The 27,976-nt window shown below is 43.8% G+C and overlaps 1 protein-coding gene across 6 annotated transcripts in view; it reads left to right on the plus strand.

The window, feature by feature from the left end:
* Kif13a (kinesin family member 13A) overlaps window positions 1–27,976 on the plus strand; it is a 181,131-nt gene that overhangs the window by 146,242 nt on the left and 6,913 nt on the right. Inside the window, exons 26-39 of one of the 6 annotated variants that reach the window (XM_034509711.2) lie at window positions 736–774; window positions 2,796–2,895; window positions 4,175–4,301; window positions 6,817–6,872; window positions 9,410–9,534; window positions 9,795–9,971; window positions 11,400–11,492; window positions 11,626–11,778; window positions 13,478–13,555; window positions 16,827–16,874; window positions 18,154–18,259; window positions 20,389–20,540; window positions 21,055–21,159; window positions 21,512–21,553. In XM_034509711.2, the coding sequence (XP_034365602.1) occupies window positions 736–774; window positions 2,796–2,895; window positions 4,175–4,301; window positions 6,817–6,872; window positions 9,410–9,534; window positions 9,795–9,971; window positions 11,400–11,492; window positions 11,626–11,778; window positions 13,478–13,555; window positions 16,827–16,874; window positions 18,154–18,259; window positions 20,389–20,540; window positions 21,055–21,159; window positions 21,512–21,553 (1,401 nt within the window). The remainder of the gene's footprint in view (window positions 1–735; window positions 775–2,795; window positions 2,896–4,174; window positions 4,302–6,816; window positions 6,873–9,409; window positions 9,535–9,794; window positions 9,972–11,399; window positions 11,493–11,625; window positions 11,779–13,477; window positions 13,556–16,826; window positions 16,875–18,153; window positions 18,260–20,388; window positions 20,541–21,054; window positions 21,160–21,511; window positions 21,554–27,976) is intronic. The other 5 variants (XM_034509712.2, XM_034509713.2, XM_076939090.1 and 2 more) reach the window with 5 other exon arrangements.

A 27,976-nucleotide genomic window follows, 5' to 3' on the forward strand; every position in this document is an offset into this window, starting at 1 on the left:
GACACTGATAGCCAGTACATTCCAGTGGTTCAGCTGCCCCTGCAGGCACCAGCACAGAACATAGTGTGCCCCTTAGCCTCAGGTCCCCAGGTGTTCCTGTGGCAACTTCATCCGTTGTTGAGTATCCAACAATCCGTGAGTGATGGACTCCAAGGAATGGCTGCTGGGGATGGAGACTAGTCCCAGTTTCTGTCCTGAGCGTCTGCCTCTGTGAGAATCTTGGATTAATCGTTTCATCCTATAGGGTCTCAGTGAGAAGAGAATCTCTAAGTCCTTTATAGGTTAGCCTTTCTGTCTTGCTAAGACCATTCCAAGCCTCAGTCTTCCTGGAAGACAGATCACCCATGACAGCCTACCTGGAATACATGTCACCTGTGACAGCAGCATAAGTCCTGGCCCAGGGAAGTCTCTTTCAATCCTTTTCCAAGAGGTTCTCTTTTAAAATATTTGTTTTCCTTACTTAAAAAAAATTCTTAGGGTGTTAAAATGACCCAATGAGAAAGGTGCTTGCTTCCAAGGCTCACAATCTGAGTGCAAGCCCTGGAACCCACACTCACAGACAGACAGGCAGACAGACACCGAGATAGACAGACAACAGAAGAATGTAATCCTTCCTAATCTTTTGGGATTCAGTGAAATGCTTTGTGGTGCTAATGTTGTATGAGGCGTGTTAAATTATCCACCCTGTGCTGTTTGAGAGAACGAAATGCATGTCCTTTCTGTTTTCCCCTCCAGAGAGATGAGGAGGATGGCGGTGATATGGATAGTTATCAGGTATTGCCACCGCTGTCAACCAATCCCGTGCATGGGGCACAGCTCTCGCTAATCGCCAGCCTTCGCAAAGCAGAGGCCAGGGAGGTGGAGACAGGGCCCCGGAGTGAGAGCTGTGGTTTCTCACTTGCTTTTGATTCGCTTTGTATGTGATCAAGGACACAATACTAGTCTCCCGATTTTCCTATTACAAATCTGTAAGCAGACACTGCACTGTTCGCTCTGCCAGCTCCAGTGACCAGTTAGCAAAGCCTTGCCAACCGAGACTGTATGGCTGTGTTAAGATGAATGACCTCAAAAAGCACGCTGCTTCCTGTTCACAGCTGTCCGGTCCACTCTTGTCTGTCCTGCATTAAACTCCACTTTGCCTCTCCCTTCTGGAAGATGAATGTTACTCTGAATGCCATTTAACCTTTAAAAAGCACTTTTATTGGGCAACAGGCTTGGAGACTATGCACAGACCTTTGTTTCTTTTTATTAACCAGTTTCTCCTCGGGGTCAAGCTTGGTTCACCATGTTGAGTTTAAGTAGCAGCTTTCTCTTTTTGGAAATGGAGAAGAGGGGGGTGAGCAGATGTGACAGATATCCCTAGTCAGCCTCAACTAGCCCAACAACTGCAGATGATGGGGGGCCCGTGGTCGAAGCAGTCAGCCAAGATGAGAGTTTCAGGCATGATTTCTGTTTAGTCAGGGTTTCTATTGCTGCACAAACATCATGACCAAGAAGCAAGTTGGGGAGGAAAGGGTTTATTCAGCTTACACTTCCACACTGCTGTTCATCATCACAGGAAGTCAGGGCTGGAACTCAAGCAGGGTAGGAAGCAGGAGCTGATGCAGAGGCCATGGAGGGATGTTACTGGCTTGCTTAGTCTGCTCTCTTAAAGAACCCAAGACTACCAGCCCAGGGATGGCACCACCCACAATGGGCTGCTGGGTCCTCCCCCCTTGATCACTAGTTGAGAAAATGCCTCACAGCTGAATCTCATGGAGGCATTTCCTCAAGGGAGGCTCCTTTCTCTGTGATTAGTTCAGCTTGTGTCAAGTTGACACAAAATCAGCCAGTACAATTTCCCAGTCTTTGTACTGCTTTCCCTCTCAGGTGGAAAGAATGGGTTCTCGGTGAGCCCTCCTGCGTGCCAGCTGTGGAGACTTTATAGGCAAACCTTCTGAGTTCCGTCTGGCTACCCTTATTACCAGGAGGTCCTTGTTAGAATCAGGCCAGGGAGCATCAGAGATAGACTTGATGGGTTTTCTTTCCCTACTTATAATTTTACTAAGAAAGGCTGAAAGTGGACAAAACCAGACCTTGGGGAGAAAGGTCAGCATCCTCTTAGGTCTCAGCTATGCCACTGACTAACGTCTTACAGCTTTGGGCATGCTTCCTGCTATTTTCCCAGTGGAGTCCGGCGGCTGCTTCTGGGATTTATTCCAGCATGGCTGACTGCATGGGAGATTTTGCATGGGAGATTTTTGGGTATCCTTGTGGTGACGGTTGGCTGTAAAATCTTTGCAGCAAGTTCTGGAGGTTTTCTGCTGACCTATTTTTTGCCTTTCGCGGGGGGAGATCATGTACTAATAATACGGCCGTTGAACTATGGACTACATAAATGCCTGTTACTCCCTACCATTTGATGGTCTGCGCTTTGGGCTTTGCTGATGGTATCCTGCTTGAAGTCACACACCTTTCAATGAATTGCTACCATACAAATGCACACAGACGTGGCCGTGCATATATAGCAAAAAATCATCCTGCAGCATAAAAATCTTCCTGTTTTAGCATTGTTTGAGCCTGTCTTGTCTTTCAATGTGACTGTCCTGAAGATCCAGGGGCTCTGATTTCTGGGTACCAGCATCCTTGGTCAGCATGGAGCATTCAACCTCTGCTTTCTCACATATTAATCACTGCGACATTCAATGGCCTTTCCTAATGAAAAGTTCCCCCAATCTATTTAAATATCTATTTTTATACAAAATAAACCATTGTCTACATGGTCTATAGAGAAAAATTTTTCCTCTCGTTGTCAGGAGGAAGACTTGAATTGTGTAAGAGAGAGATGGTCAGATGCACTCATTAAACGACGGGAATACTTAGACGAACAGATTAAAAAAGTCAGCAATAAAAAAGGTAGGTGATGGGGTTCACAGGATGGCTCAGCCACCAAGCCTGGCAGCACAAGTTTAATCCCCAGAGCCCACATGGTAGAAGGAGTGAACTGACTCACAGTCATCCTCTCATGGACACATGTGCTGTGATGTACTCGTCTTATCCCCCACACTAAATAAATACATGTGAAAGAAATTGAACATGAGAGTAAACTCTTCCATGAGTAATTTTTCCAGTATTGAACAGTGGCCAAAAGGAAAACAAGAAAATGAAAAAAAGAGTCCCTGTGAGCCAAGTCTGGTGGCTCATGCCTTTAATGCCAACTTTTGAGAGACAGAGGCAGGTGGATCTCTATGAGCTCAAGGCAAGCATGGTCTCCACAGTGAGTTCCAGACCAGCCAGGGCTGCATAATGAAACCCTTGTCTGAATGAATGAATGACCAAGCCAACCTTGTGTTCTCACTTTGACTTCACTGTCACTCATTGTACTCAATGCTGCATGTGTGCACGTTGCTCCATCTCATGTCAACACTGTTCTCCTTGGAAAACCAGTGAGTGACGGCGTGTGGTTATGTTTGTGTGCCTCGTCCACCGATGAACATTCAGTGAGTGTACCTAGGCCACTCCAGAATTGGGTTAGGAGTGTAAAGGTTTAAAAATTTGTCCAGTAAAATTCTTTTCACAATGAACATGAAAGGAAATAAGAGCTTTACAGAGCGAGGTATATGAGACTTTCAAATTGTCTATCTTTGTAACATGGCTTGTCACTTTATAAGCTGCATCACACCCAGTAATAAACTGGATCATTCTAGCAAGTGTGTAATATAGATATGGTGTGTACTTATAACCCTTCTCTAGATACAGCTCCAATAACCCTTTACACACTCATATACACAGAAACACACACAGACACACACATATTCACTCACACACACTCATACAAACATACATAGACACACACAAACACACAGACACACAAACAGAGAGACACACATATTCATTCATGCACACACTCATACAAACATACACACTCACACAAACATACACAGACACGCACACTTAGCTTCTGGTCACTGCCCCTGCTCTGTGCATTTCCTCTGGCCTCTGCTCCCTGGAGCTGGTGTCCCATCCTGTCTCAGGTGACTGTTCTTGCTTGATCTTCAGAACCACACTTTCTTCTTTGGAACATAGTGGACATATAAACCACTCTGGACGCCCCAGAGTGAAAATCTAGCTGTGTTAAATTTGGGAGTTGCCCTTTCTCTTTTGCTGTTAGTCATGGTCTCCTGTCACTTTACAGAGAAGACAGAAGACGACATGGAGCGGGAAGCCAGGCTGGTGGAGCAGTGGGTGGGGCTGACGGAGGAGAGGAATGCTGTGCTGGTGCCCGCCCCTGGCAGCGGGATCCCGGGGGCACCTGCTGACTGGTAAGGCTGCCCTTCTCTCTGCAGGGCTGGCAGGGTACTGGGCATTGCCTGTCACCAGAGCTGTGCAGAGAGCTGCAGCAGAGGGAAAGGCTGCCCTTCTGCGTAAAGACTGCTCTCTTTATAACTTCCCTATCGCGGGGGAGCTTCTTCCAAAGGTCACCTGACTGGGAGTAAAATTCTGTCTACAGTCCCCTGTTCCTTTGCATAAGCAACTTGGGTCCTGTTTCCTCCCTCTAGACTGAGGAGGAGGTGTCAGAACATACAGGAAGAAGACAGGAAATAGATCCTATTTGCCCTGGCATGTACTGTATTTGACCATTGTTAATGTTACGGTACAGTAGTTCTCACCTTCCTAATGCTGTGACCCTTTAATACAGTTCCTCATGTTGTGGTGATCACCCCCCAACCATAACATTATTTCATTGCTACTTCATAACTATAGTTTTGCTACTGTTAAGAATCGTAATGTAGGTATTTCTGGAGATTAGAGGTTTGCCATGGGGGTCGAGACCCACGGGTTGAGAATCACTGGTATAGAGTAAGCACTGAAGCATGATGGGATAGGTCAGTGACCTGAACACCTAGCCAGTACTTGGTCTGCTCTTAAGAAACAGCCTGTTGTCTGCCCTCAAGTCTAGAATAGCCTGGATTTAGTGTCCGGCTTCAGCCCTTGTTTGTTGTGAGTAGGTATGAAGATAGGGCCCCAAATGTCCCATGTAGCCTCAAACTTGATAAGTAACCAAGGGATGACCTTAAACCTCTGATCCCTCTGCCTCTGCCTCCCAAGTGCTGGAGTTGTAGCATTTACTGCTACACCCATTTTATACCACTCTGGAGATTTAATCCGGGGCTTTGTACATGCTAGGCAAGTCCTCTGTCAACTTAACCACGGTCTCCTAGTTGTATTTCTTAAACTCCTTTCTACCTTTATTCCCCCCAGTATGTAGGTGGGGCTGTTTGTGTACTGTTGTGAGACTTAGAGATAATGCACACAAAGAGGTTGTTCATCTGATACAGCATATATATTATAATGCATATTATACATCTACAGTACATCTCATGAATACTTATTTAATGGTAGCTAAATCTCATTCTCACTGCAGAAACATGTCCTGAACATTTGCTTACGTGTTGTTTTCTTATTGTTTTGTTGTTGTAGTTCAGGAATTTTGCCTTTTGTTGTTACGACTTGCTGTGAGAGCGCCCAGGGCCTCCTTCATGTGAGGGAAACACTCTACCCAGCCTTTGTTCTGAGTGGTTAGGGTAAAATTCAGCATCCTTCTGGAACACAGAACACAGGCGTCCAGATCTGCTCCAGACAGTCTCAGACACATTAGTGGTCTTTCTGTTTCTCCTCATAATAGAATTGGAATCGACGTCACGGTCTTGAGGGAATGGGAGGACCTGAGTCTGCAGACATGGACTTGCAGCCTGCCGTTTCTCCTCTGCTGCACCTGCCTTTGTGTTAGAATCCTATATGCAGTGCACAGTCTCTCTACAGGGTGCTTCCTGTGAGCAGTCAGCTCATTCCAACCTTACTGTTCCTCAGGGTCCTTCCTAGTCAGTCCTCCTCACCTCAGCCTCCCTTGTATGATGTGTTTTTCCAGCCTCAACATCCTCATGGGTGTTCATAAAATGTCACCATCCTAGATGTGATTCAGAAGAGGGAGAACATGACCGGAGGTCTTTCAGAGCCCTGTAGGTGATTCTGATGAGGCTGGGCCAGTGTGAGCAACACACTTGCCTGGTTTCTGCTGCACACAGCACTGCCTTTCATGGCTTGTGCTCACTCCCTGGGGCTTTCTGTTTATTGTCCGTTTTGTTTACTTCTTTGTGTAATTTCATTTATTTTTCATTCTTAGGGGTATGACTGTTTTGCCTACATGTATATTATATGTGCCACATGTGTGCCTGGTGCCCAAAGAGGGCCAGGAGAGGGTATCCAGGGTCTAACTCCCTGGATCTAGAGTTATGGAGAATTGTGAGCCACAGTGGGGTGCTGGGAACTGAAAGAGGAGCAAGCACTCCTAACAGTTAAGCTATCTCTTAAGCCCCTTGAACTGTTGTTTTTTGATTGTTTAGTTGGCCTTTGTGTTGTCTGGCAGTCCTTTTATATGTCACAGTAATTCCCATGACTTGTGTCAACACAGGAGTCAAAAATAATGTGTTTTTAGGACAAAGTTTACTTTAAGAAATTAAAAATGCTAGGCATTGGAGAGGTGGCTTAGCAGCCCTTGCTATCAAGTCTGACAGCCTGAGTTTAATCCCTGGTCTCACATGGTAGAAGGAGAGAACAGACTCCACAAGTTGTCCTCTGCCATGGCATGTGTGTCCCCTTACACACAGAGACACATACACAGTAAAATAAGCACAATAAAGAAATGTATGCTATGATGTGTTGATTCCACAACCCCACAGTGGATCCCTTCTGATTCCATGGCTCTGCAGCACTTTATTAATAAACAGAATATAAAACACACATGTTCTTACGATTAAACTTTGCTGTTGGATTTAGGGTCCCACCTCCTGGGATGGAAACACACATACCAGTTCTCTTCCTGGATCTGAACGGTAAGTAGGCACTTATCCATCCCACGATTATCGAACTCAACTAAGATCGTCGTTTCCTCAGACTTGTGGTATTTTGATGCATAAATTGCTTTGGTAATTACTAATATGACAAACTAAGTAACAGTGTGGCTTCAGTTATAAGCATGGCATGTGGTCACTGGAGGAGAGATGTTTATACAAAGCAGCCAGGACTTTGAAAATAAGAACACAAAGCTTGTGGTCTGAGATATCAGTGACCAATTTAACCTGCAAAAGGATCAGCCCCAGAGATTCTGTGTCAAGCTTGACCACAGCTGAAGGGTTGCATGTCTGACTAATGCCCTCAGCCCTCAACCCCCAGCAGTTCATAATGACCATGTTCTTACCTTGCACTGAGAGTTGTTCTGTAGCTGGGGGTATAACTCATCAATAGATCACTAGCCTAGCATGCATAAGGCCCTAAGTTCAGACTATTCTCCACCACCACCCAGTATAGTTTTGGGGTCTGGCATCCTCCAAGCTACTTGAAAAACTAAGACAAGGGCTGGAAAGATGGCTCAGCGGTTAAGAGCATCTCTTGACTGCTCTTCCAGAGGTCCTGAGTTCAATTCCCAGCAACCATATAGTAGCTCACAACCATCTGTAATGGGGTCTGGTGCCCTCTTCTGGTATGTCTGAAGAGAGCAATGTGTACTTATATGCATAAGGTAAATAAATAAATCTAAGAAAGAAAGGAAGGAAGGAAGGGAGGGAGGGAGGGAGGGAGGAAGGAAGGAAGGAAGGAAGGAAGGAAGGAAGGAAGAAGAAAGGGAAAGGAAGAGAGAAAAGAGAAGCTAAGACAAGAAGATCAAAACTTCCAGTCCAGCCAGGGTAACTTAGAGTCTGTCTCAAAGTAAAAGTGTTTGTGTTTATGTGTGGGGGTGGGGTCCATTATAGCTCATCAGGTAGAGGCATTTATGTAGGCGTCTGACTACCTGAGCTTGACCCCAGATGTTACACAGTAAGAGAGAACAAACTCCCAAGAGCTGTCCTCTGACCTCTACACACGTGCAGTGCCACACATGAACCTGCAACTAGACACTGGCCTGCATGTAAATAAATAAACTCTTAAGAGGACAGGGCTGGGTATTTAGCTTGGTAGTAGAGCAGTTGCCTAGTGGGCTCAGCCTCCAAGACTGAGAAGCGTAGCAGTTGCTCTTCAGTGTGGAAGGTGCAGTGGTCTTCAAGGTGCTTTAGAAGCAAAGTCCCGTCTGCATGAACTCTTTTTTTTTTTTTTTTAACATTTTCATTTTTAAAAAATATTTATTTATTTTATGTATATGAATACACTATAGCTGTCTTCAGATACATCAGACCCCATTACAGATGGTTATGAGTCACCATGCGGTTGCTGGGAATTGAACTCAGGACCTCTGGAAGAGCAGTCAGTGCTCTTAACCACTGAGCCATCTCCTCAGCCCCTGTATGAACTCATAGATAAGAAAGAAAGCAGGCATGTTAGCACACATGCATAATCCCAGCACTTAGGAGGCAGAGGGAGGTGGATCTCTATTAGTCTGAGGCCAGCCTGGTCTGCATTGTGAATTCCAGAACACCAGAGCTACATAGACCTTGACACAAAAATAAATGGATGGATAGATGGATTGATGGATAGATAGATAGATAGATAGATAGACAGATAGACAGACAGACAGACGGATTAAATATGAGTTTAAGTATGACAATAAACTTAATATTTGAAACTAAAAAAAATCGTCGGGCAGTGGTGGCTCACACCTTTAATCCCAGCACTTGGGAGGCAGAGGCAGCGGATTTCTGAGTTCGAGGCCAGCCTGGTCTACAGAGTGAGTTCCAGGATAGCCAGGGCTACACAGAGAAACCCTGTCTCGAAAAACCAAAAAAAAAAAAAAAAAAAAAAAAATCTACCTGTTTAGGGAACATATTTGGATAGTTAGGGTAATAAGACTATGCACGGAAGATACTCTATCTTATAGGAAGCTCCCAAGGAAATTTTTTGACTAACGTGGTTATATTTTAAAACAATAATAGCTATTGTGAATCTTTTAGTATCTATTTCAATTTCAGGATATGAAATAAAAGAATAAACAAAACCAGGAGTATACTTTATCCACCTTGTGTGTATTTCAGGGCTGAGTAGCTCAGTGATTGAGCATGTGTTTAGCCTGCGTAAGTTCTTAAATTCAGACCCTGAACCATCACATTTTTAAAAATCCTATTATGTGAGGTAAGGGGGGGGGGATGCTAGAAAGAGCATCATGAGAAGAGAGATCTGAATGTAGGGAGAAGAAGAGAGGATAATGGACTACATGTCACGTGACATGACAGCAGGAGCAGGGAGGGGGAACCAACAAGCAGGGTCAGAGGAGAAAATGCTATCATGAAACCCATTACTTTTTAGACTGATTTTTTTTCAACTAATAAAAAACAATAAAGTACGAAATGGAGAAATAAATGTAAAAGGCGTATTTTACAGTCAGCGCTGCCTCAAAGCTGACTTTGTTTGCTCTGTTTTCATCCCGCGCCTTGGCCTTGGACAGCGGATGACCTCAGTGCCAATGAGCAGCTGGTGGGCCTCCATGCGTCAGGTGTGAACTCCATCCTGCCCAAGGAGCATGGCAGCCAGTTCTTCTACCTGCCCATCATAAAGCACAGCGATGACGAGGTAATTTACCCCCGGGGGCTCTCGGGGTCTTCACATGAGCACAGGAACCCTGCCAGCCCAATAAACGGCTGTGGTCAGCTCTGGGAGAAGGGGACACAAGGCACTGAACAAATGACATCTTTGTCACTATTCCAAACAGATGAAGGAAGAAATCTGTTTGACAATAACAAGTAGGATTGATTGTCTTTCTCTGGGATGTCTCATAAAGTGTTCCACTTGAGGAGGCTTACTCCTGTCCCCCAACTTTCTGTCACTCCCAGGTTTCAGCCACAGCCTCCTGGGACTCCTCAGTACATGACTCTCTTCACCTAAACCGGGTCACACCACAGAACGAAAGGATCTACCTGATTGTGAAGACGACCGTTCAGCTCAGCCACCCAGCCGCCATGGAATTAGTGTTACGGAAGCGGATTGCAGCCAATATTTATAACAAGCAGGTAGTGACTATGGGACTGACTTGCCATAAAGCCTCCAAGGGCACAAGTTATCGCCTCTGTGTCACATCATGTCACATCACGGTAGACAGCAGTGGTAGATAGAACCCAGGACCATGGTGGCCAGATGTAGACCGCAGAAGGAAATGCTAGCCCCAGACTCTAACCTTATCACATTCACTGGTTAAGATATCTACAGTCTTTGGGGCTAGAGGCACAGCTCAGCAGTTAAGAGTACTCGCTGCCCATGTAGAGAATTTGCTTCCCAGCACCCATGTCAGGTGACTTACATTGGACTGTAACCCCAGCTTCAGGGGATCCAACACCCTCTTCTGTCCTCCTCAGGTACTCCCACACACATGCACATACCCACACAGACAGACAGATAGACAGACAGACAGACAGACAAATAAAATGGACCTCTTCTTTAAAAAGAGCTACAGTATTTGCAGGTAGCAGCTATAGCTAACTATGCTGGTAGCAGCTGATATGGAGGCCCAGTCATGTTAATGGCCAAACAGATTCCTGTTGCTTTGCCAAACTCCATGGCAGAGGTGCTGTCTGCAAAACTGTCTTCTTCAGACTGTCCTAGGACAGCTGGCTAAACTCTGGAGAGATGAAGGGCAGTTAGCCGGGGATGCCACGCCTCTGCCTGTCTGACCCTCCCTCTTCATGGTGTCCTTGGGTAGCCTCAGCTGGGACACACTATGCAGCCCAGGCTCACAGAGAGGTGAAGCTTCAAGCTCACAGCTGTGCCCCTGAGTGCTGGGATTAAAGGTGCGCATCACTACACCAGGCTGGGATAAGATGTCTTAAAAGAGAGTTTTATTATGTTGATATATTAGTTTAGAGTGTGTTTGCACTTGTGTTCTATAAGGCCTGTGTGGAGGCCAGAGGTCTATTCGTAGGAAGCAGTAAGCTCCTCCTACAATTTGGGTCCTGGGGGTCAAACTCCAGTCACCAGGCAGGGAGCCTGTGCCTCCATTCACACAGCCATCTTGTCAACCAGAGTCGAATTTCTGTGTTTAATGTTTGGCTAGGCTTTTTGTTTTCTTGTCTTCCCTTTTTCTTTTCTTACTTTATTTAGTTACTTGAGACAGCGTCTCATTCAGTAGCCCAGACTGGCCTCATACTACATTCATTGTGTGACCCAGATGAGTTTTGAAACTGAAAAAGAATCCTCCTGCCTCAGCCTCCCACAGACTGGATTTTTAGATGTGAGCTACCATGCCTAGTTTTGTTTTGTTTTGTTTTGTTTTGTTTTGTTTTACCTTCAGGTGTTTTGTTTTTTGTTTTTTTTTTTTTCTGTTTTGTTGAAAATATTTATTCTATTTGAATAATTTATAATACTTTTCCAGTTCACAGAATATGAAGTATTTGTCTTAGATTTGTCACACAGTTTAACCCAGCTTGCCTTTCCTTTTCTACCAGAGTTTCACCCAGAGTTTGAAGAGACGAATATCACTGATCAATATATGTTACTCCTGCGGCGTGACCTATGAGATAGTATCCAATATCCCAAAGGTAATACCTGCTGCTGCTTCAGATGCCAGTATGTGAGTGTAAGGGGAGTGTTGGCTCTCAGTGTTTGAGAGCACTCAACACTTACGGAAACACCATTCACAGAAAAACAGTCGTCTCCTTTCTGTGCCTTTAGGCGACCGAGGAGATTGAGGACCGGGAAACCCTGGCCCTCCTGGCAGCTCGGAGTGAGAACGAGGGCACTTTGGATGGGGAGACATACATCGAGAAGTACACTCGGGGTGTGCTGCAGGTCGAGAACATCCTGAGTCTGGAGCGGCTCCGGCAGGTGAGTAGCTGACTGTCTAGTCCTGAGGATGCCATTGCCAGCTTTTCCCAGAGGTGGGCAGAGATGAAGCAGACACCTCTCAGAGGTCCTCAGAGAGGGAGTGCGTGGGTAGCCATTTCCTTAGTGAAAGGACTCTGACATGAGAGAGTGTGTGTGTGTGTTTTGTATGTGCTGTACATATATGTGTGTTGTACATGTATATTGTTTGTGTTTGTGGTGTGGTATGTGTTGTACATGTGTGTTGAATGTGTGTTTGTATGTGTTGTATGTGTGTGTACTGTTGAGTGTGTGTGTGTGGTACATGTGCATGTTTGTGGGATATATTTATGTGTGTTTGTGTGGGATATATATGTGTGTGTGTGTGTGTGTGTGTGTGTATTGTACATGTCCATGTTTGTGTGTAATGTGTTGTATGTGTATATGTTGTACATGTGTGTTGTTTGTGTGTGTGGTATGTATGCTGTATATGTGTGTCTAATGTTTGTGTATGTTTGTGTGTGTTGTATGTGTGTCTGCTGTGAGGTGTGTGTGGATGTGTGATGTGTGGTGTTGTATTTGTTTGTTTGTTTGTTTGTTTTCATAAAGCATCTTGTCCTGGAGACCTGCCTGGATTAGAATGCAATATGTACACTAGTCTGGTCTCCAACATGTAGCTATCCTCCTGCCTCTGCTCTCAAGTGCTCAAGTGCTGTCTTACACATATGTGCTGCCACACCAAGCCCAGAAGCACTATTTCAAATGATGTAAGTACATTATATGGCTTAATGGTCAAGATTACCCTTGGGTGGAAGTTCTGTTGTAACTCCTTTTTCCAAAGAGAAAATTGAGGCCATGAGAAGTTACCCAGCAAGGCAGTGGTCTAAAGCCATGTATCACCCAAGTAAATGGACTCCAAAGTCCTTATGCTGAGCCACATTTTATCACTTGATTTCTAATATTTAGGCATCTAAGTTGCCAGAGTGACAAGTGATTTAAAGTAACGCATCAGGTTAAGAGAGTGCTTGCCCAGCATGCTTGAGAACCTGGGTCTGAACTCTACTGCTACATAAAGTGGTCCTGGTGGTCATGTACACTTGGGGTCTCAGCACTTTCAATGTGGAGGCAAGAAGCTTGGAAGTTCAGTTATCTTTGGCTACATGAGTTCAAACCTGACCTAGGCTACATGAGAGCCTTCATATCAGAAAATATAAAAATAATCACAATATAAAATACTGCACTGGCAGCTGTGCTGAGACATGTGTAACGTGTGCTCGTTCCTTTGGAGGCGGAGTGGACCTGACAGTGTGCTGGGTAACTGGAGAGGTGCGGCTGGTGTTTTCAAAACAGTGTCCTTTTAGTGTAGAACATACTGAAATCAGGACAGGAGAAAGGCCTAGCAGCCTCGCCTCTTAGTGTGTCTTTGCTTTGTTTTCTGCACACGTGCATCAGCTCATAGGGTGTTTTCTATTCAGTTGCTTTCCTGGTTTGTGTTTTGAATTTTTAATGTATTTGAAAGACTGGGTTTATCTTTCTCTTTGTTGTTGTTGTATTAAAGCCACGTGGTCTCGGACCAGTCTTACAAATACTGATTTTTGTGCAAGTACAGTTGAAGTGGTTTTTACATTTGTGTTTTTTGGGTCTTCTAAAATAAACGCACATCCGGTTTATAGCTGTACGAGACAGTCATAGCTGTTATCTCTGCTTTGCTGTGTGTTTACAGGCAGTCACGGTGAAGGAAGCACTCTCCACCAAAACGAGGCACATCCGGAGAAGCCTCAGTACACCGAATGTTCACAACGTGAGTGCACACTGGCAGGGTCCTGCCGCTCATGTGACTTACTCCAAGATTTGGGGGAGGAGGGTCTGAGGCCACAGGAGGTTGGCACTCACATGGTGGGAACATTGCACACAGTAGGAGAGGGGGCACCCCAGAGGGCAGAGCCTCTTCCAGCGGCAGGGAGGTAAGAGCAGACTAATGTAAAGACCACTTCCCAGCAGCATCTTCCCAGATGTAGCAGAGTGAAGGAAAGCCTGGGACTGACCCCTTCCCTTCCTAATGTGAGGAACTGCCAGAAAGTGATGCAGCGCTCACCTTCCTGCAGGTCACTCCTGAACACAATGCAAGCAAACATTAGAAGCAGATAAGACGGGGTTGGAGGAAGCTTTAGACCAGTGGTTCTCAGCCTTCCTAATGCTGCGACCCTTTAATACAGTTCCTCACTCAGTGCTGACCCCCAATCACAAAATTATTTCTGTTGCTACTCTGTACCTGTAATTTTGCTACTTTTATGAATCATAGTGTAAATATCTGGTATGCAGGATATCTGATATGCGACCCCTGTGAAAGGGTCGTTCAAACTCTAAGAGGTTCTACCAAACCAAAGAAAATACCAATCCCCAGCAAGCACAGGCTGAGAGGCACTACTGTGTTAGTGCGTGCTTGCCACACCAGCCTGAGCACCTGCATTTGGATCTCTAGCATCTGTATAAAAGCGTGACATGGTAGTGTGCTCTTGTAAACCCAGTAACAGGGCTGCAGAGTCAGGTAGATCTCCATAGTGTGCAGGCCATCCAGACTAGCCACAATGGCAAGTTGTGAGTTCAAAGACCTTGTCTCATAAAAATGAAGTGGAAAGCAACAGAAGACAACACCGGAAGGAAGTCAAACTCCACCCTCTACTTGGGTGAGCATAGACAGGCACACATGCACATGCATATGTACGCACACTACACTACACTTACACATATGAAATATGCAAGGAGAGACTTATACATTGAAAACATTCTCCTAGGCTGAGGGTGTAGGTCGGTGGTAGAGCACTTGTCTAGCATGTACTTGCCCAGCCTCAATCCTCAGTACTACAAAGGAAGATGAGATATCTGCAAGCTCGCATGTGCACACACACACACACACACACACACACACACACACACACACGGGGTAAGGGGGCACATACATATACACAAGGGCATGCACACACGAGCACATACATGCATGATAAATAAATGTAGTGAAAATATTCAAAAATGTATATAACTTACATTAAGAAGAAACATTTAAAAATAGATCTGGGTGCAGTGGTACATACACCCTGTAAGCACAGCACTTAGTGAGCTAAGTCAGGCCAGCCAGGGCTGTGTAGTAGTCGAAAATAAAAAAGGAGAAAGTATCCTGACCAATGGTGCCACATTTATTTGATGTACATGTACCCCTGAACCAAAGCATAAAATAAAGACACTTGTAAAGCTATTGTTTTCAAGTGTTGAGTATTTATCAGATCAAGGCTGTAGCTTTGGATAATAATACTCAAAGAGAATACTTCCCCTGCCTAAAAAAAAAAAAAAAAAAAAAAAAAAAAGAAATACTAAGTTGGGTGGTGGTGGCACACACCTTTAATTCCAGTACTTGGGAGGCAGAGGCAGGCAGATCTCTGTGAGTTTGAGGTCTACAGAGTGAGTTCTAGGAGAGCCAGGGCTACACAGAGAAACCCTGTCTCAAAAAACAAACAACAAATAAAAGATAAAGAAAGAATTTGTATTTTAAGCCAAGTGGTGTGGCACATACCTTTAATCCCAGTGCTTGGTAGGTGGATCTCTGAGTCCAAAGCCAGCCTGGCCTACAGAGAAAGTTACAGCACATCCAGTACACACAGAGAGACCCTATCTTGAGAAGGACCAAAAAGAAAAAAGAAAGGAAAGTTTAAAAAAAAAGAAAGAAAGAAAGAAAGAAAGAAAGAAAGAAAGAAAGAAGAAATACTAAATGAGAGTCAGTTAAGCAGTGCCCCAAATGTGGAAAACTTTACTGGAAAAAAATGTCACCAGAGAAAAGCAATTAACAGAGTCTAGGAAATGAACTTTAAAAAGCAAAAACAGGGCTGGAGAGATGGCTCAGTGGTTAAGAGCACTGGCTGCTCTTCCAGAGGTTCTGAGTTCAATTCGCAGCAATCACATGGTGGCTCACAACCATCTGTAATGGGATCTGATACCCTCTTCTGGTGTGTCTGAAGACAGCGACAGTGTACTCACATACACAAAATAAATAATTCTTAAAAAAAAAAAAAAAGCACAAACAAAAAACAATTTTTTTGATAGGACTTTTAAAGATTGTCCTAAACTTTAGCATGGTTTTTAAGGCAGGCGGATAGCAGCTTGAGGCCAGCCCGGTCTACCTTAGTGAGGTATTGTCCCATAAAACAAAAACAGAACAGAAAAAGAGAGTACCAATCCTGAGCCCAGGGTGTGAGGATGCAGCCGCAGTGGACAGAGACGGCAGAGGATCTCTCAACAAGCTGTATATGGGTTTCTAGTCAGTCTCACCAAGTAACTGAGAGAGGGTGACCTCAATAATCCTCCTGCCTCAGCCTCCCTAAGAACTAGGATCATAGGTATATCCCCCCACACCTATTTCGTCATACTTTGTAACTGGAAACATGAATTAAAAGCAGGATGACAAGACAGATCAGCAGATGAAGGCACTTGCTGCCAAGCCTCATGACTCAAGATCAATCCCAGGACCAAGAGGACGGAAGGAAAAAACTCATTCCTGAAATATGTGCTCTGACTTCGGCATGCACGCCATGGTGTGCACAGACATGCACAGACACACACGCACACACAAATGTTAAGTAAAAAAAAAATCATTTTAAAATATTAGAAGCGGCCTCGGTAGCCATCAGTAGAAAAATGGAACCAGAATCATTACGCTATAAAACACCGTGAATAGTAATACAGCACCTACAATGTGTAAGCTATGCAAATTAGTACTATTTATTATTTATCGGCATGTGTCCTCATGTAATTATAGAGATACGTGTGAAAGTACTGAGCCCCAGTTTGAGAGCAGTCATGGTGCTGGCGAGAAAGCAGGAGCAAGGGAAGAAGGTCACAAAGCTCCTATCTGAAGAAATGACTAGGTTATGTGGTGCACGCCTGTAACCCCAGCACTCAGGAGGCAGAGGCAGGGAGACCACAAGTCCGAGGCTAGCAAGGGCCAAGGTGGAACCCTGTCTCGAGAACCAGAAGATCATTAAATACATGAGTCACATTGATAAAATGTTCGTCTCTCACAGGTCTCCTCTAGCCGGCCAGATCTCTCTGGCTTCGATGAAGACGATAAGGTAGGTATACAGTGAGTATCAACGCCTAAGTTCTTGAGAAGATGCTGTTGTGTTCAGGTGTGTGTATGTGTGTGTTAAAGATTTTATTTTATGCATGTTTGCCTTCATGTATGTCTGTGCAGTGTTTTCATGCAATGCCCACAGAGGGCAGAAGAGGACCTTGGGACCCTTAGAATGGGGGTGACAGATGGTTGAGTGTCTATTTGTGGGTACAGGGAGCAGAACCCAGGTCCTATGTTTAACCACTGAGCCATCCCTCCAGCCCCTGTGCTTACCGTTTTTGTTGACATGCTTGAGAAACTTAAATTTTAGTCGTCAGAGGCAGCAACGTCTAAGAAGGTGAATTAGTTCCTGCGAGTTTCCTCTGTCAGAGCCAGCATCTGTAGCTATTCATAGTTCATAATCTCAGGCGTATGTCAAATAAGCACACCGTCTAGTTTACCATACAGTCTCAGCCTGTGTGCTTTCCAGGCAAGATCAGAAAGAACTAGAAATGTCATCTTCATTAAAAGCGTTTTAGTCTGGTCTTAAGTTAACCAGTCACCGTACATATGTGTGACATTAATGCAAGTGACTGCCCTAGGGAAGAACGGAGGTGGATGGGGTACATGGGATTTTAAAGGTGGTCTCCCAGAGGGCATGGTGGCTAGTCCTGTAATCCCAGCCCTCAGCAGGCAGAGGCAGGCAGATCTCTGTGGGTTTGAGGTCACCCAGGACTACATAGTGAGAGCCTATCTCCTCAAAACAAGACAAAACAAAATTTCGTTACTGAGGAGAATTTTATTAAATATTAAAATAGAGTAAAATACTAACATTTGTTCACTCTGGTTTTAGTGGTATTTGATTTAATCATGGCATACTTGTCATTATATACGTTTGAGATGTTTTGCAATAAAAGTAGTTTTAAAAAGCAGGGGGCACATATGCTACTTTTAAAAACATTACAGGGGGGGGGCAGTGAGCTGGATGTAAAGTGAATAAGTAAAAATAAATATTTAATATAGTTAATAGTATATATTTAATGTATTATTTTATATTATATAAATATATATTTATTTTTATATATGTAAGAGTTGGGTATAGTGGTACATGCCTTTAATCCCAGCACTTGGGAGGCAAAGGGATGGATCTCTGCATTTGAGGCCAGAAAGACTCTGTCTCAAAAAGGAAGGAGAAGGAGAGAGAGGGGAAGGAAACGAGAAGAAACTGAAATCCAGGCTTCTTTTCACACATTTTTAGAGTGACTTCATCGAAGCTGACCTATATTTTTATTTTGCAGGGTTGGCCCGAGAACCAGTTAGACGTGTCTGACTACAGCTCCAGTTACCAAGATGTCGCATGCTATGGGACTTTACCCAGGGACTCGCCTCGCAGGAGCAAAGAAGGTAGGGGTGGCAAGATTGCTTTTGATGGTATTCCTTTTTAGCTGGGCTCTGAAGCCAAATTCCACTTACACAGATGCCCAAAAACTACCTTCTTAACTGAAATACTCCCTGTTCACTTACTGGATTTATCTTTGCTGTGTGCCCAACATATAAAAATAACAGTTGTGTATCCGTGTATGTGGTGCTGGGGATCAAAGCAAGAGCCTCAGGCATGCTCAGTGAGACTCTACTGCTGAGTTCTCTCTCCTGCCGAAAAGAATTCTTTTCATATGGGGTTTGAAATTCTCCATATCACTATTCAGTCAGTGTTCTGACCCTGTTTTGAGACATAAGTGATTCTCATTCAGTTTTCTTAACCGAAAGAGTATTTACCTATCTTGTCTCTTTTATACTCAAATGTTTAGGGAAACCTGACTTCAGTACCTATCGCAGGCTCATAAATGAAAGCAGAAATGAATTGGGTCAGGGGCAACATTATTATGTAAACACAGTCTCCTTGTGCAGTCAATAGAAATGAGAATCAACGATTAGCATCTGTCTTATACTTTACCAAGAATCAAGAATCAGTTAGCAGGAATCAGAAAGAGAACAGAAGGAGACAAAGGCCAACCAAAGCATGAGATCAGTATAGTCTTCATAGCCACACAGCCCAAGGAAAAAAGGACATAAGAGAAAACGTATATAGTATTCATTCACTGAGTAAACCTAGTGAGCTTCTGTTTGACTTTAAAATATACCCATGGGAGCTGGGCGTGGTGGTGCATCCCTTTAATCCCAACAGTTAGGCTGATCTTTCAATTTGAGGCCAGCCTGAACTACAGGACTACACAGAAAAGCCCTGCCTTGAAGTTGGAGGAATATATACACACACACATACACACACACACACACACATACACATATATTTCACCATGGAAATAATATATAGCAAATGCAACATTCAGTGATAAATGTCAGAATATACACGAAGATTATTAAAGTGTTAGGAATTCAGAGGTGGAGAGTTATCTTGAGTTGGAATTAGTCTGATAAGTGGAGCTTTAGCTGGATCTTGCAAAGAGTTGGGGGGCTAGAGAGATGGCTTGGTGGTTAAGAGCACAGGCTCTGTCTCAGAAGACCCTGGTTTGATTCCCAGCACCAACAAGGCTCCTTAAAACCATTTAAAACTCCAATCCCAGGGCATCTGACACCCTTTTCTAACCTCCCTGGGCATCAAGCATGCATGTGGTGCATGGACATACGTGCAGACGAAGCACCCATATGCATAAAATATATAAATAATAATTTTTAAAAAGGTTTGGTTTTCATAAATTTCTTATTATTCCTCATTGAGCAGCCCTTTAATGCTTCTTAGTAGCTATAAGTTTTATTGATTCTATTTTATTATTATATTTAATTTGTTTATATGGCCTAAGTGTGAGGGCCTTGGGGGTGTATGTATGTCACAGCACACATGTCAGGGTCACAGGACAATTTGGGGGAGTCAGTTCTCTTGTTCCATCGCATGGATTAAAATCCACTCAGGTTGTCAGGTTTGGTAGCAAGTGCTTCTGCCTACTTAGCCATCTCTCTAACCTAATTAATCCCTCTTCCCTCATCCATTGGAAGGCCGAACTAAATGTTCACATACCGTCTTTGCTGCTGTATCAGCTAGCACCACGGCGGGGGGGGGGGGGGGTGGGGGGTGGATTACTTTCCATTGCTATGACAAACTACCTGAGAAAAATTCACTTAAGAAAGGTTTGTTTAGACTCATGATTTCAAAGGTTTTGACCAAGGGTCGGCTTGCTTCATGCTTTGGAGCAAGAGGCAGAGCAGAACACCAGAGTGGTAAGGTGCTGTAACTGCAAATGCTTTGCACCTCAAGAAAGAAGAGAGAAAAAAGAATCCAGGGACAAAAACGCACCATTCAGAGGCATACTCCTAGTGACCCTGCTCCCTCCAGCTCAGTCTAGTCAGCTGTGAACTCATCCATGTCAGTCTGCATTGACGAGGCTAGCCCCCTCGTGATGTGATCAGTATGAAGTGGAATTGAGCTGGGTACTAACCCTAGGTAATGGCCTGCCTCCCTCTGTGCCTGCGAAGATGCTCTGCTATCTGAAAACTCATGCCCTCTTTGTACTCCTCAGGTTGTCCATCAGAGAATCCCCAGGCCTTAACAGTCAGCCCTTTTAAAGCCTTCTCTCCTCAGCCACCAAAGTTCTTCAAACCCCTAATGCCTGTAAAAGAGGAGCATAAGAAAAGGATGGCCCTTGAAGCGAGACCCCTCCTAAGCCAAGAGGTAAATGCTTGACTTCTCTTTACTGTGTGGGACTGATCGGAATGGTGCGGTCTTCAGAGAGCAGTGGTTTGCAGTCTCATGTTGGACACTGCATGGGATCATGCATGCGTTACATCACTCTGTGAAGCCCATTCTCAGAAGCCTTTCTCTCAAGCTTGCAGGGCTATGGCAGGAGGTTTTGATTATTATTGCCACGGTTTGACTTCTCTGTAGCAATGACTTTTTAGTCTATGTTATCTTCTGAGAGAGAAGGAGATGTCCCATAGGCATTTTGAAACTGCCTTTATGTATCCACTCGTTGACAAAACTAATAACGATGAGCCTTGCCACGGAGTATGTGCACTCCAGTCAGACTTTACCAGTAGTTTAACTCTGACCCTTAACACTGGCTGCTGTGTCACTCACATGTAATAAAGTGTTGTTGTTGCTCTTTCTAACATGCATGTACTTGGTAGATATGTTGGCTGTGATCGTCTCCTGTGTGTGATGCATCTGTGTGTCTTAACCTTTGCAGAGCATGCCTCCATCCCAGGCACATAACCCTGGCTGCATTGTACCCCCAGGAACCAATGGCACCAGCATGCCAGTAGAACACAATAGCAAACCCGAGAAGAAGATTGTAAGTTCTGGAATGTTTCTATCATATCACCTGGTGGTGGGTCAGAAACCCTTTTCCCAATCCGCCTTCCAGATTCTTTCAAAGAAATTAAGACACATGCTGAGTCCTGACTTTACAAACAAAATGTAGCTCTTGCTAATGCCATTTTGCATGAGTGTAACCTTGAACTTGATTTTTTTTTTCCTCTCTAAGTGTTCTATTTTATTTGTCTCCTTTCCACGTCATCTTAAGTTTTGTAGCTAGTTGGGGGAAGCATCTTTGGTGGTTCTGGTCATTATAAAGAAAAGCATAACAGCAAGATCAGTTTAACTAATACCAAAATTTCTCTGATGTGTCTGTACACATTGCCCAGATTCTGAAGTTAATCTACCTAGAGGAATTGCATTTACTTGGCGTAAGTAATCCTGCACTTAGTTGTGGGTGTGTTTGAAAGCTTTCTTGTGTTGCTGCTACCAAGATATCTGTGTAGTTTGTAGCCGCTCTGCCCCCATCATCCTCCCTCCTCATCTCTATCCCTCCGGCACCAGCAGCTTTTGTTTACCTATCTGACAAAACACATTCCAACCTGGTTGTTCATAGACTGGCTTTTAGAGTGGCGATCTGAATTGCTCAGCACAAGTAAGGTAGAACTCTGCCTGCAAAACCTTTGTCTCCAGCATGGTTCCAAAGCTGCACGTTCCAAGTGCTGGGAGGGGTGGCTCACACCTGAGATCACAAGTTCAAGGCCAGCCTGGGCTGTAGAGTGAGCTATCTCCAAATAAATTAATAAAATAAAACAAAACACATGAAATATCATTTTGCAAACACCATTGCCCCTACTACTTTTGGCTATAAGATATGCCTCAACTTAAAGCCAATTTTTAACCCTGTAGGTTTGGAAGCCTGGGAAGAATCATATGGTATTGTTTCACGGCTTTCACTGTCCTGTGCCTTCCTAGGCTTGAGGGGTTGTGGGGAACCAGCCTGGGCAAGAAAAGGCTGTTTGGTGTTCACTGCTGCCTGTGATCTGCTGTCTTGAACATTTTGGGGAGTCTCATTCCCAGCCAAACAGTGTCAGGCCCGTTTACGGGGTCAGGCCCACTCGAGGTGCATCAGTGTGAGATCCGTTAGCTGCACCACATGCTGTGGAGACACTCACTGCATATTCAGTTGGTGCTGCAGTGGGCCACTCATCTGTATTCAGAGCTGCCGCTAGATCATAAAGCAATGACTCTGCATTCCTAACAGAGGGGAGGAAGAAAAGGCATTCCCGTTCTTATCCACCCCTGCTCCTGAGTTCTGTTTGCCTGCTCTAGATTCTCATGGGAAAGAGGGTGACATGAGAGAGACTGTTCCTTCACCTGCATGGATGTTAATGAGCCATCCCCTGTTAACCTCACCAGCCCATCTCTGGGTGTAGGAAAATCACTGGGTACACTAAAAGGGTTAGTGGCTGTGCCTTTACCCCTCAGGTTGTCAGGATGTGTGTCTGATAGAATCTGTTGGCTGACTGACATTTACTCTCATCCCTAGGTTATATAGACACGAAATTAAAACCATTTATTTGCTCCAATACCCTCCAGAGGCTGCCGGGTGCCCCTTCTAATGCTATCCAGCATACAGATGTGAAGTTCACACAGCTTTCCCCATGGTTACTTTCCTGCCATTCCTTTAAAGATTTTAAAACAAAGCCCATCTCAGCAGGCAGAGTAGAGGACCGCACCAGATTCTTTTGACCCAAGACATCTCAAGCAGCACTTGGGCTCTGTGTGACCAAATGTATCATGTACGGATACTGAGCAGGGTTGAATGGTACCTTTTTGTTGCCGGAATCTGACTTGAGAAAGCTGCCTCTGCTGGCCTTAGCAACACAACTGCTGCGCATGCCTACTGCGCATGCGCGCTGCATCTGGGGCTGTCGCACTACTTTGTACTGTTTGGCGGTTTTCCGGAATGTTTTGATAGTCAAAGTGGCTTGCTTGTTTGAGCTGGGGTTTTTATTTTCTTGGGGAAGCTTTCATTTTATTTTTCCCTCCATAAATTGGCACAAGCTATTGCCTTCCTTTTTGTTGTTTTATTTTGTTTCTTTGTTTTTTTTTGAGACAGGGTCTTCACTATGGAGCCCAGGATGGCCTCTAACTTAGAATCCTCCTGCCTCAGCCACTTGAGTACGGGATGTCAGGCTTATGCCACCAAACTTGGCTATGTCTGACTCTTGTAGCTTAGATGTCTGACCACTTAAAAATATATACAAGCATATGCCTTATCCTGTATAAATAAGATTTTTCAAAAACTGCATTTTAGTCTTTTATTTTTATCCTGTATTGTGGTACAGAGTATTGAACCCAGGGCTTGTGACAGGTAAACTCTCTGTCCCTGAGCCATATCCTTTGCCCTTTATTTATTTATTTAGTTATTTATTTATTTATTTTTGTTTTGAAACAAATTCTTGCTAAGTTTTTCAGTCTGTCTCACTATGTAGCCCAGGCAGGCCCCAGACTTGTAATTCTCTTGCCTCTGCCTCCCAAGTAGCTGGGATATCACACGGGCACCACTACGAGCAGCTTTGAGCTTGTCTTTTCTTAAGTCATGAGGTCTAGGGAATAGGAATAAGAAAGTCAACCCTTTCCCCTGTGTCCACAATACCTGTCTCTGGTCTTGCACAGATGCCTTTCTCCTCATTTCACTGAAGAAACAAAGGTCTGGAATGATTGAGCAGTTTGCCCCAAGTCCTGGTTACTGAAAGTATAGACAGCATAACTTCAGAGTAACTGAGTGCAGGTCTGAGCTCTGCCTCAGAGCCCCGGGGACAATGCATTAGAAGTGCTGGGAGCCATTCCTGGCAACCCTCCACAAGCTGACTGTAGTGTCCGCAGAAATCATGTTTGTTGTGTGATGCTCCTTACCAAGAGTCACTGGTTTAAGAAGGGGCTTTAGTCCCTCACTTAAAAATCAAAGTGTTCTGTCTATGGATAAATATCACCTTCGTAAGTTAAATGGAGGGAAAATAAACTCTCAAAGCTGAGAGCTACAGTGAAGCTGAGAGTCTGACCACATGCTCTACCTGTGGGTCAGGTTGTAACCTTTTTTTTTCTCTTAAGCCATCTGTAGGAAGGTACTCAGTTCAGTTTCCTTTAAGATTTGCTGTGAAATGACCCCACTTTGCCGTATTCTATCTAACTAAACTCCCCCATTGTGCACTGTGAGCCAGAACCCTTTTTTTTCCTCCTTGAAAGCATTTCTCAAGCAAACTTTTAGTCTCCTTTTAAATGTTACAAAACATTGACCACTGATTAAGGATTTTGGTTTTATTTTCTGGCATCAGTTGTCCTTACCTTCTTAGTCCGTTTACTACTTGAACTTCATCTCCTAGAGCTCATGGGTCCTTCCGGTTTCCCAAGTCATTCTCAGCCTTTAGGATTCATTTTAATCTTCCTGAGTTTGCTATATTTCTGTTCATTTCTACTCATTAAACTAATGGCTGCTTATATTGTTTGGCAAGCAATTTTTAGAAAGACGGAAAGCCCCCCTCCCGAGATCCCTAATCCTCATTTGCAAAATTGCTTTTCTTTCACAAATTTTTTTTTTTTTTTTTTTTTTTTTTTTTGTGACCAATTATATTGGGTACTCTTGGGCCTGGAAAATTACCTTATCTTTTTAAGCTTAAATTTAAAAAAAAAAAAATAATAAGGAATAGTAAAACTTGAAATTCAACTTTCAGTCTAAATATAATAAATACAAAATCTAAAAGTACAGGAAAGAGTAGGTGGCTGAGATGATCTGTCCAGCCTCTGTGTTTTTATCAACATCACAACCCAGAGGAAGAACATGCCGTCCACATGGCTTTTTGGGTTTTGTTTGCTTTATGTCTTCGTAACGCTAGTGAGCAAACTCAGTGCCTCGAATGTGCTGAGGAGTCCTTTACCAAAGGAGCTACGCTCCTCCCAGCCTGTGCTGCTCACTTTTCTGTTGCTATGATAAAGAACGAGGACTGAGGCAGCTTATAAAAGAAAGCGTTTAACTGGGCTTACAGTTTTAGAGAGTTAGGATCCATACCAGCAACATAAAGACAAGGCATACAGCAGAAAGAGCTGAGAGCTAATATCGCAGACCCTAAGAATAAGGGAGAGAGAACTAGCTTCAAATGTCATGAAACTTCAGAGTTGGCCCCTGGTGACACACCTCCTCCACAAAACCACACCCCCAGCCCTTCCTACACAGTTTCACCAACTGAAATTGGATGAGCCTGTGGGGGCTATTGTCATTCAAACTATAACACAGCTGTTTTCAAACTACAAGCTCATTCAAACTACAACCACCAGTCTTTAAAATAAAAACAAATTGCATTGATTTAGTTGTGCGCACATGCACATGAGTGGTGTGCACGTGCCCCAGCACATGTGTGGAGACAAGAGGGCAACTTGCAGCAGTTAGTTCTCTTTCACCTTGTGGTTTCCAGGGATTGAACTTAGTTCCTCAGGCTTGGCAGCAAGCACCTTTACCCACTGAACTATGTCATGGCCCTACCATAAAAGGAAAAAAGACAGGAAGGAAGGAAGGAAGGAAGGAAGGAAGGAAGGAAGGAAGGAAGGAAGGAAGGAACCTAATTTTTTTTTTAAAGCATCTAACAATTGGGATACAAAGGCAATAGCTGAGTCTGATAGCACACACCTTTAATCTCATGCTTGGGGAAGTAGAGTCAGGCTGATGTCCATGAGTTCAAGACCAGCCTGGTCTATGTAGCAACTTCCAAGCCAGCCAGGGCTGGATAGTCAAGCCTGTCTCAAAAGAAAACAGACAAAAAGATACAAGGGCAAAGTGAGTATTCCCTTGTCAAAAATGTTGTTAATTTCAAAAACTTTATCATTTGATATTTGATACTTATCTTTAAGATTGGTGATTTCATCAACTAATTTATAGTCACTTTTTCTGTCTTCGGAAGAGTCCTAAGATTAAACCGAGGACCTCGCGTGGCCTAAGCATGTGTCACTGAATGCACCTCTGGCTAAATGTTTTAAGCCTTAAAAATTATTTTTTTAAGTTGAAGTGGCAATGGAGAGTATTAACTTTTTTTTTTTTTTTTTTTTTTTTTTTTTTTGAGCCAGAGTTTCATGTAGCCCAGGCTGGTCTCAAACTCACTGTGTACCGCAGGCCGATTTCAGACTCACTGTATAGCGGAGGATGACCTTTTAGTTCTTATCTTCTAACCTTCAAACCTCTGAGTGTTTCCTAGGTGTGTGCCACCAAGCCTGATTCATGCAGTGCTGGAGAGCTCCTGCTAGGCTCCACTCTGCCAACTGAGCTATATCCCCAGCCCCACTAAACTATTTCTGAGGAACTTAAATCTCATAAGAGCATGAGATACAAAAGAAAACATTACTATAAAATTCAACAGATGAGATTTACATTTCTTTGTGAATAGCCATCTGCCACATTTTTGTGACCTTCCCTTTTTCTCATTTAAATGATACAGCCCTATGCATTCTTAATGAGGAAGACGGAGGCTTGGTTTCGGGCTTTCTACAGTTATCTGGTTGTTAAGGTTGCAGTGACATTTTGAAGGGGTGGGGGGAATAAAGCTATTCTTGAGGTTTCTAAGTTAGAGTTCAGGACTGTCCTTACAAGGACTCAAATTCATACCTTGCTAAGGGAAAGAAAAACCTTGTCCCTTATCACTCACTCAGCATCAGTGTTCTCAACCCTTGGGACAAAGGCAGGCATGCAGAAGGAGCCTGTTGGTTAACCTTTAAGTCAAAGTCACATTGTAATTGTTGCATGGTGGGCGTGGAGGCTCACACCTGTAGTCTTGGCATTCAGGAGGCTAAGACAAGAGGATTGCCACAGTTCCAAAGCCTGGGGTGGGCGACATAGTGATTTCTAGGCCAGTCTGGCTACAAAGACCTGGTATCAGAAAACTAAGTGTGTGTGTGTGTGTGTGTGTGTGTGTGGACATTTTTAAATAAAAGTGATATCTGTTGGGTATGTAGGAGATTAGCTTAAAATTATTTAAAAAGTGTCAGTTATTTTTCTACCTCATATAAAAAGTACCGGCCAGCAGGAAGGCTCAACAGGTGAGGTACACTTGCTGTCAAAACTGACAACACGAGTTTGATCCCTGTGACTCACTGTAGAAAGAGAAAACCAACTTCCTCAAGTTGTCCTTTGACCTCCATACAGGTGCCGAAGTATGCAAGTGCAAACACACACGTCTACATACACATGTCTACATACATATATACATACATACATATATACATACATACATACATATGTACATATATAAGTTAGTTAATAAATAATGCTTTTTAAAAGAGCACTTAAGAGCACTTGTTGCTCTTATGGGAGACACAAGTTCAGTTCCTATGTGGCAGCTCACACCCATCTGTGACCTCAGTTCCAGGGCAGTGTCTTCTCCTGGGCTCCTCAAGCAGCAAGCCCTCACACAGTATACAGACATACTTGCAGGCATGCATATACTCATATAACATAAAATCAATAGATTTAAACAAACAAATTTTAAATATTTATAAAAGGAATTTTTAAAACCAAATAAAATGTATCACTTGCTGGCAGAGGCTGAGTTGATACTGACTTTTGTATTTATACCAATCCTTGCCAAGTTCCCAACTACTTATGCTGGAGAATTCTCTCTCTCTCTCTCTCTCTCTCTCTCTCTCTCTCTCTCTCTCTCTCTCTCTCTGTGTGTGTGTGTGTGTGTCTGTCTCTCTTTCTCTGTCTCTTTCTCTTTCTCTCTCTTCCTTGTGTTCCAGCCAAACCTCTATGTGCTTCTCATAGACCAAGGACAGCAGTAATTGGTGAGCTGTTAGCATGTTTCAGT

Source organism: Arvicanthis niloticus, chromosome 8, assembly GCF_011762505.2.
Source record: "Arvicanthis niloticus isolate mArvNil1 chromosome 8, mArvNil1.pat.X, whole genome shotgun sequence".
NCBI classification, from domain to species: Eukaryota; Metazoa; Chordata; class Mammalia; order Rodentia; family Muridae; genus Arvicanthis; species Arvicanthis niloticus.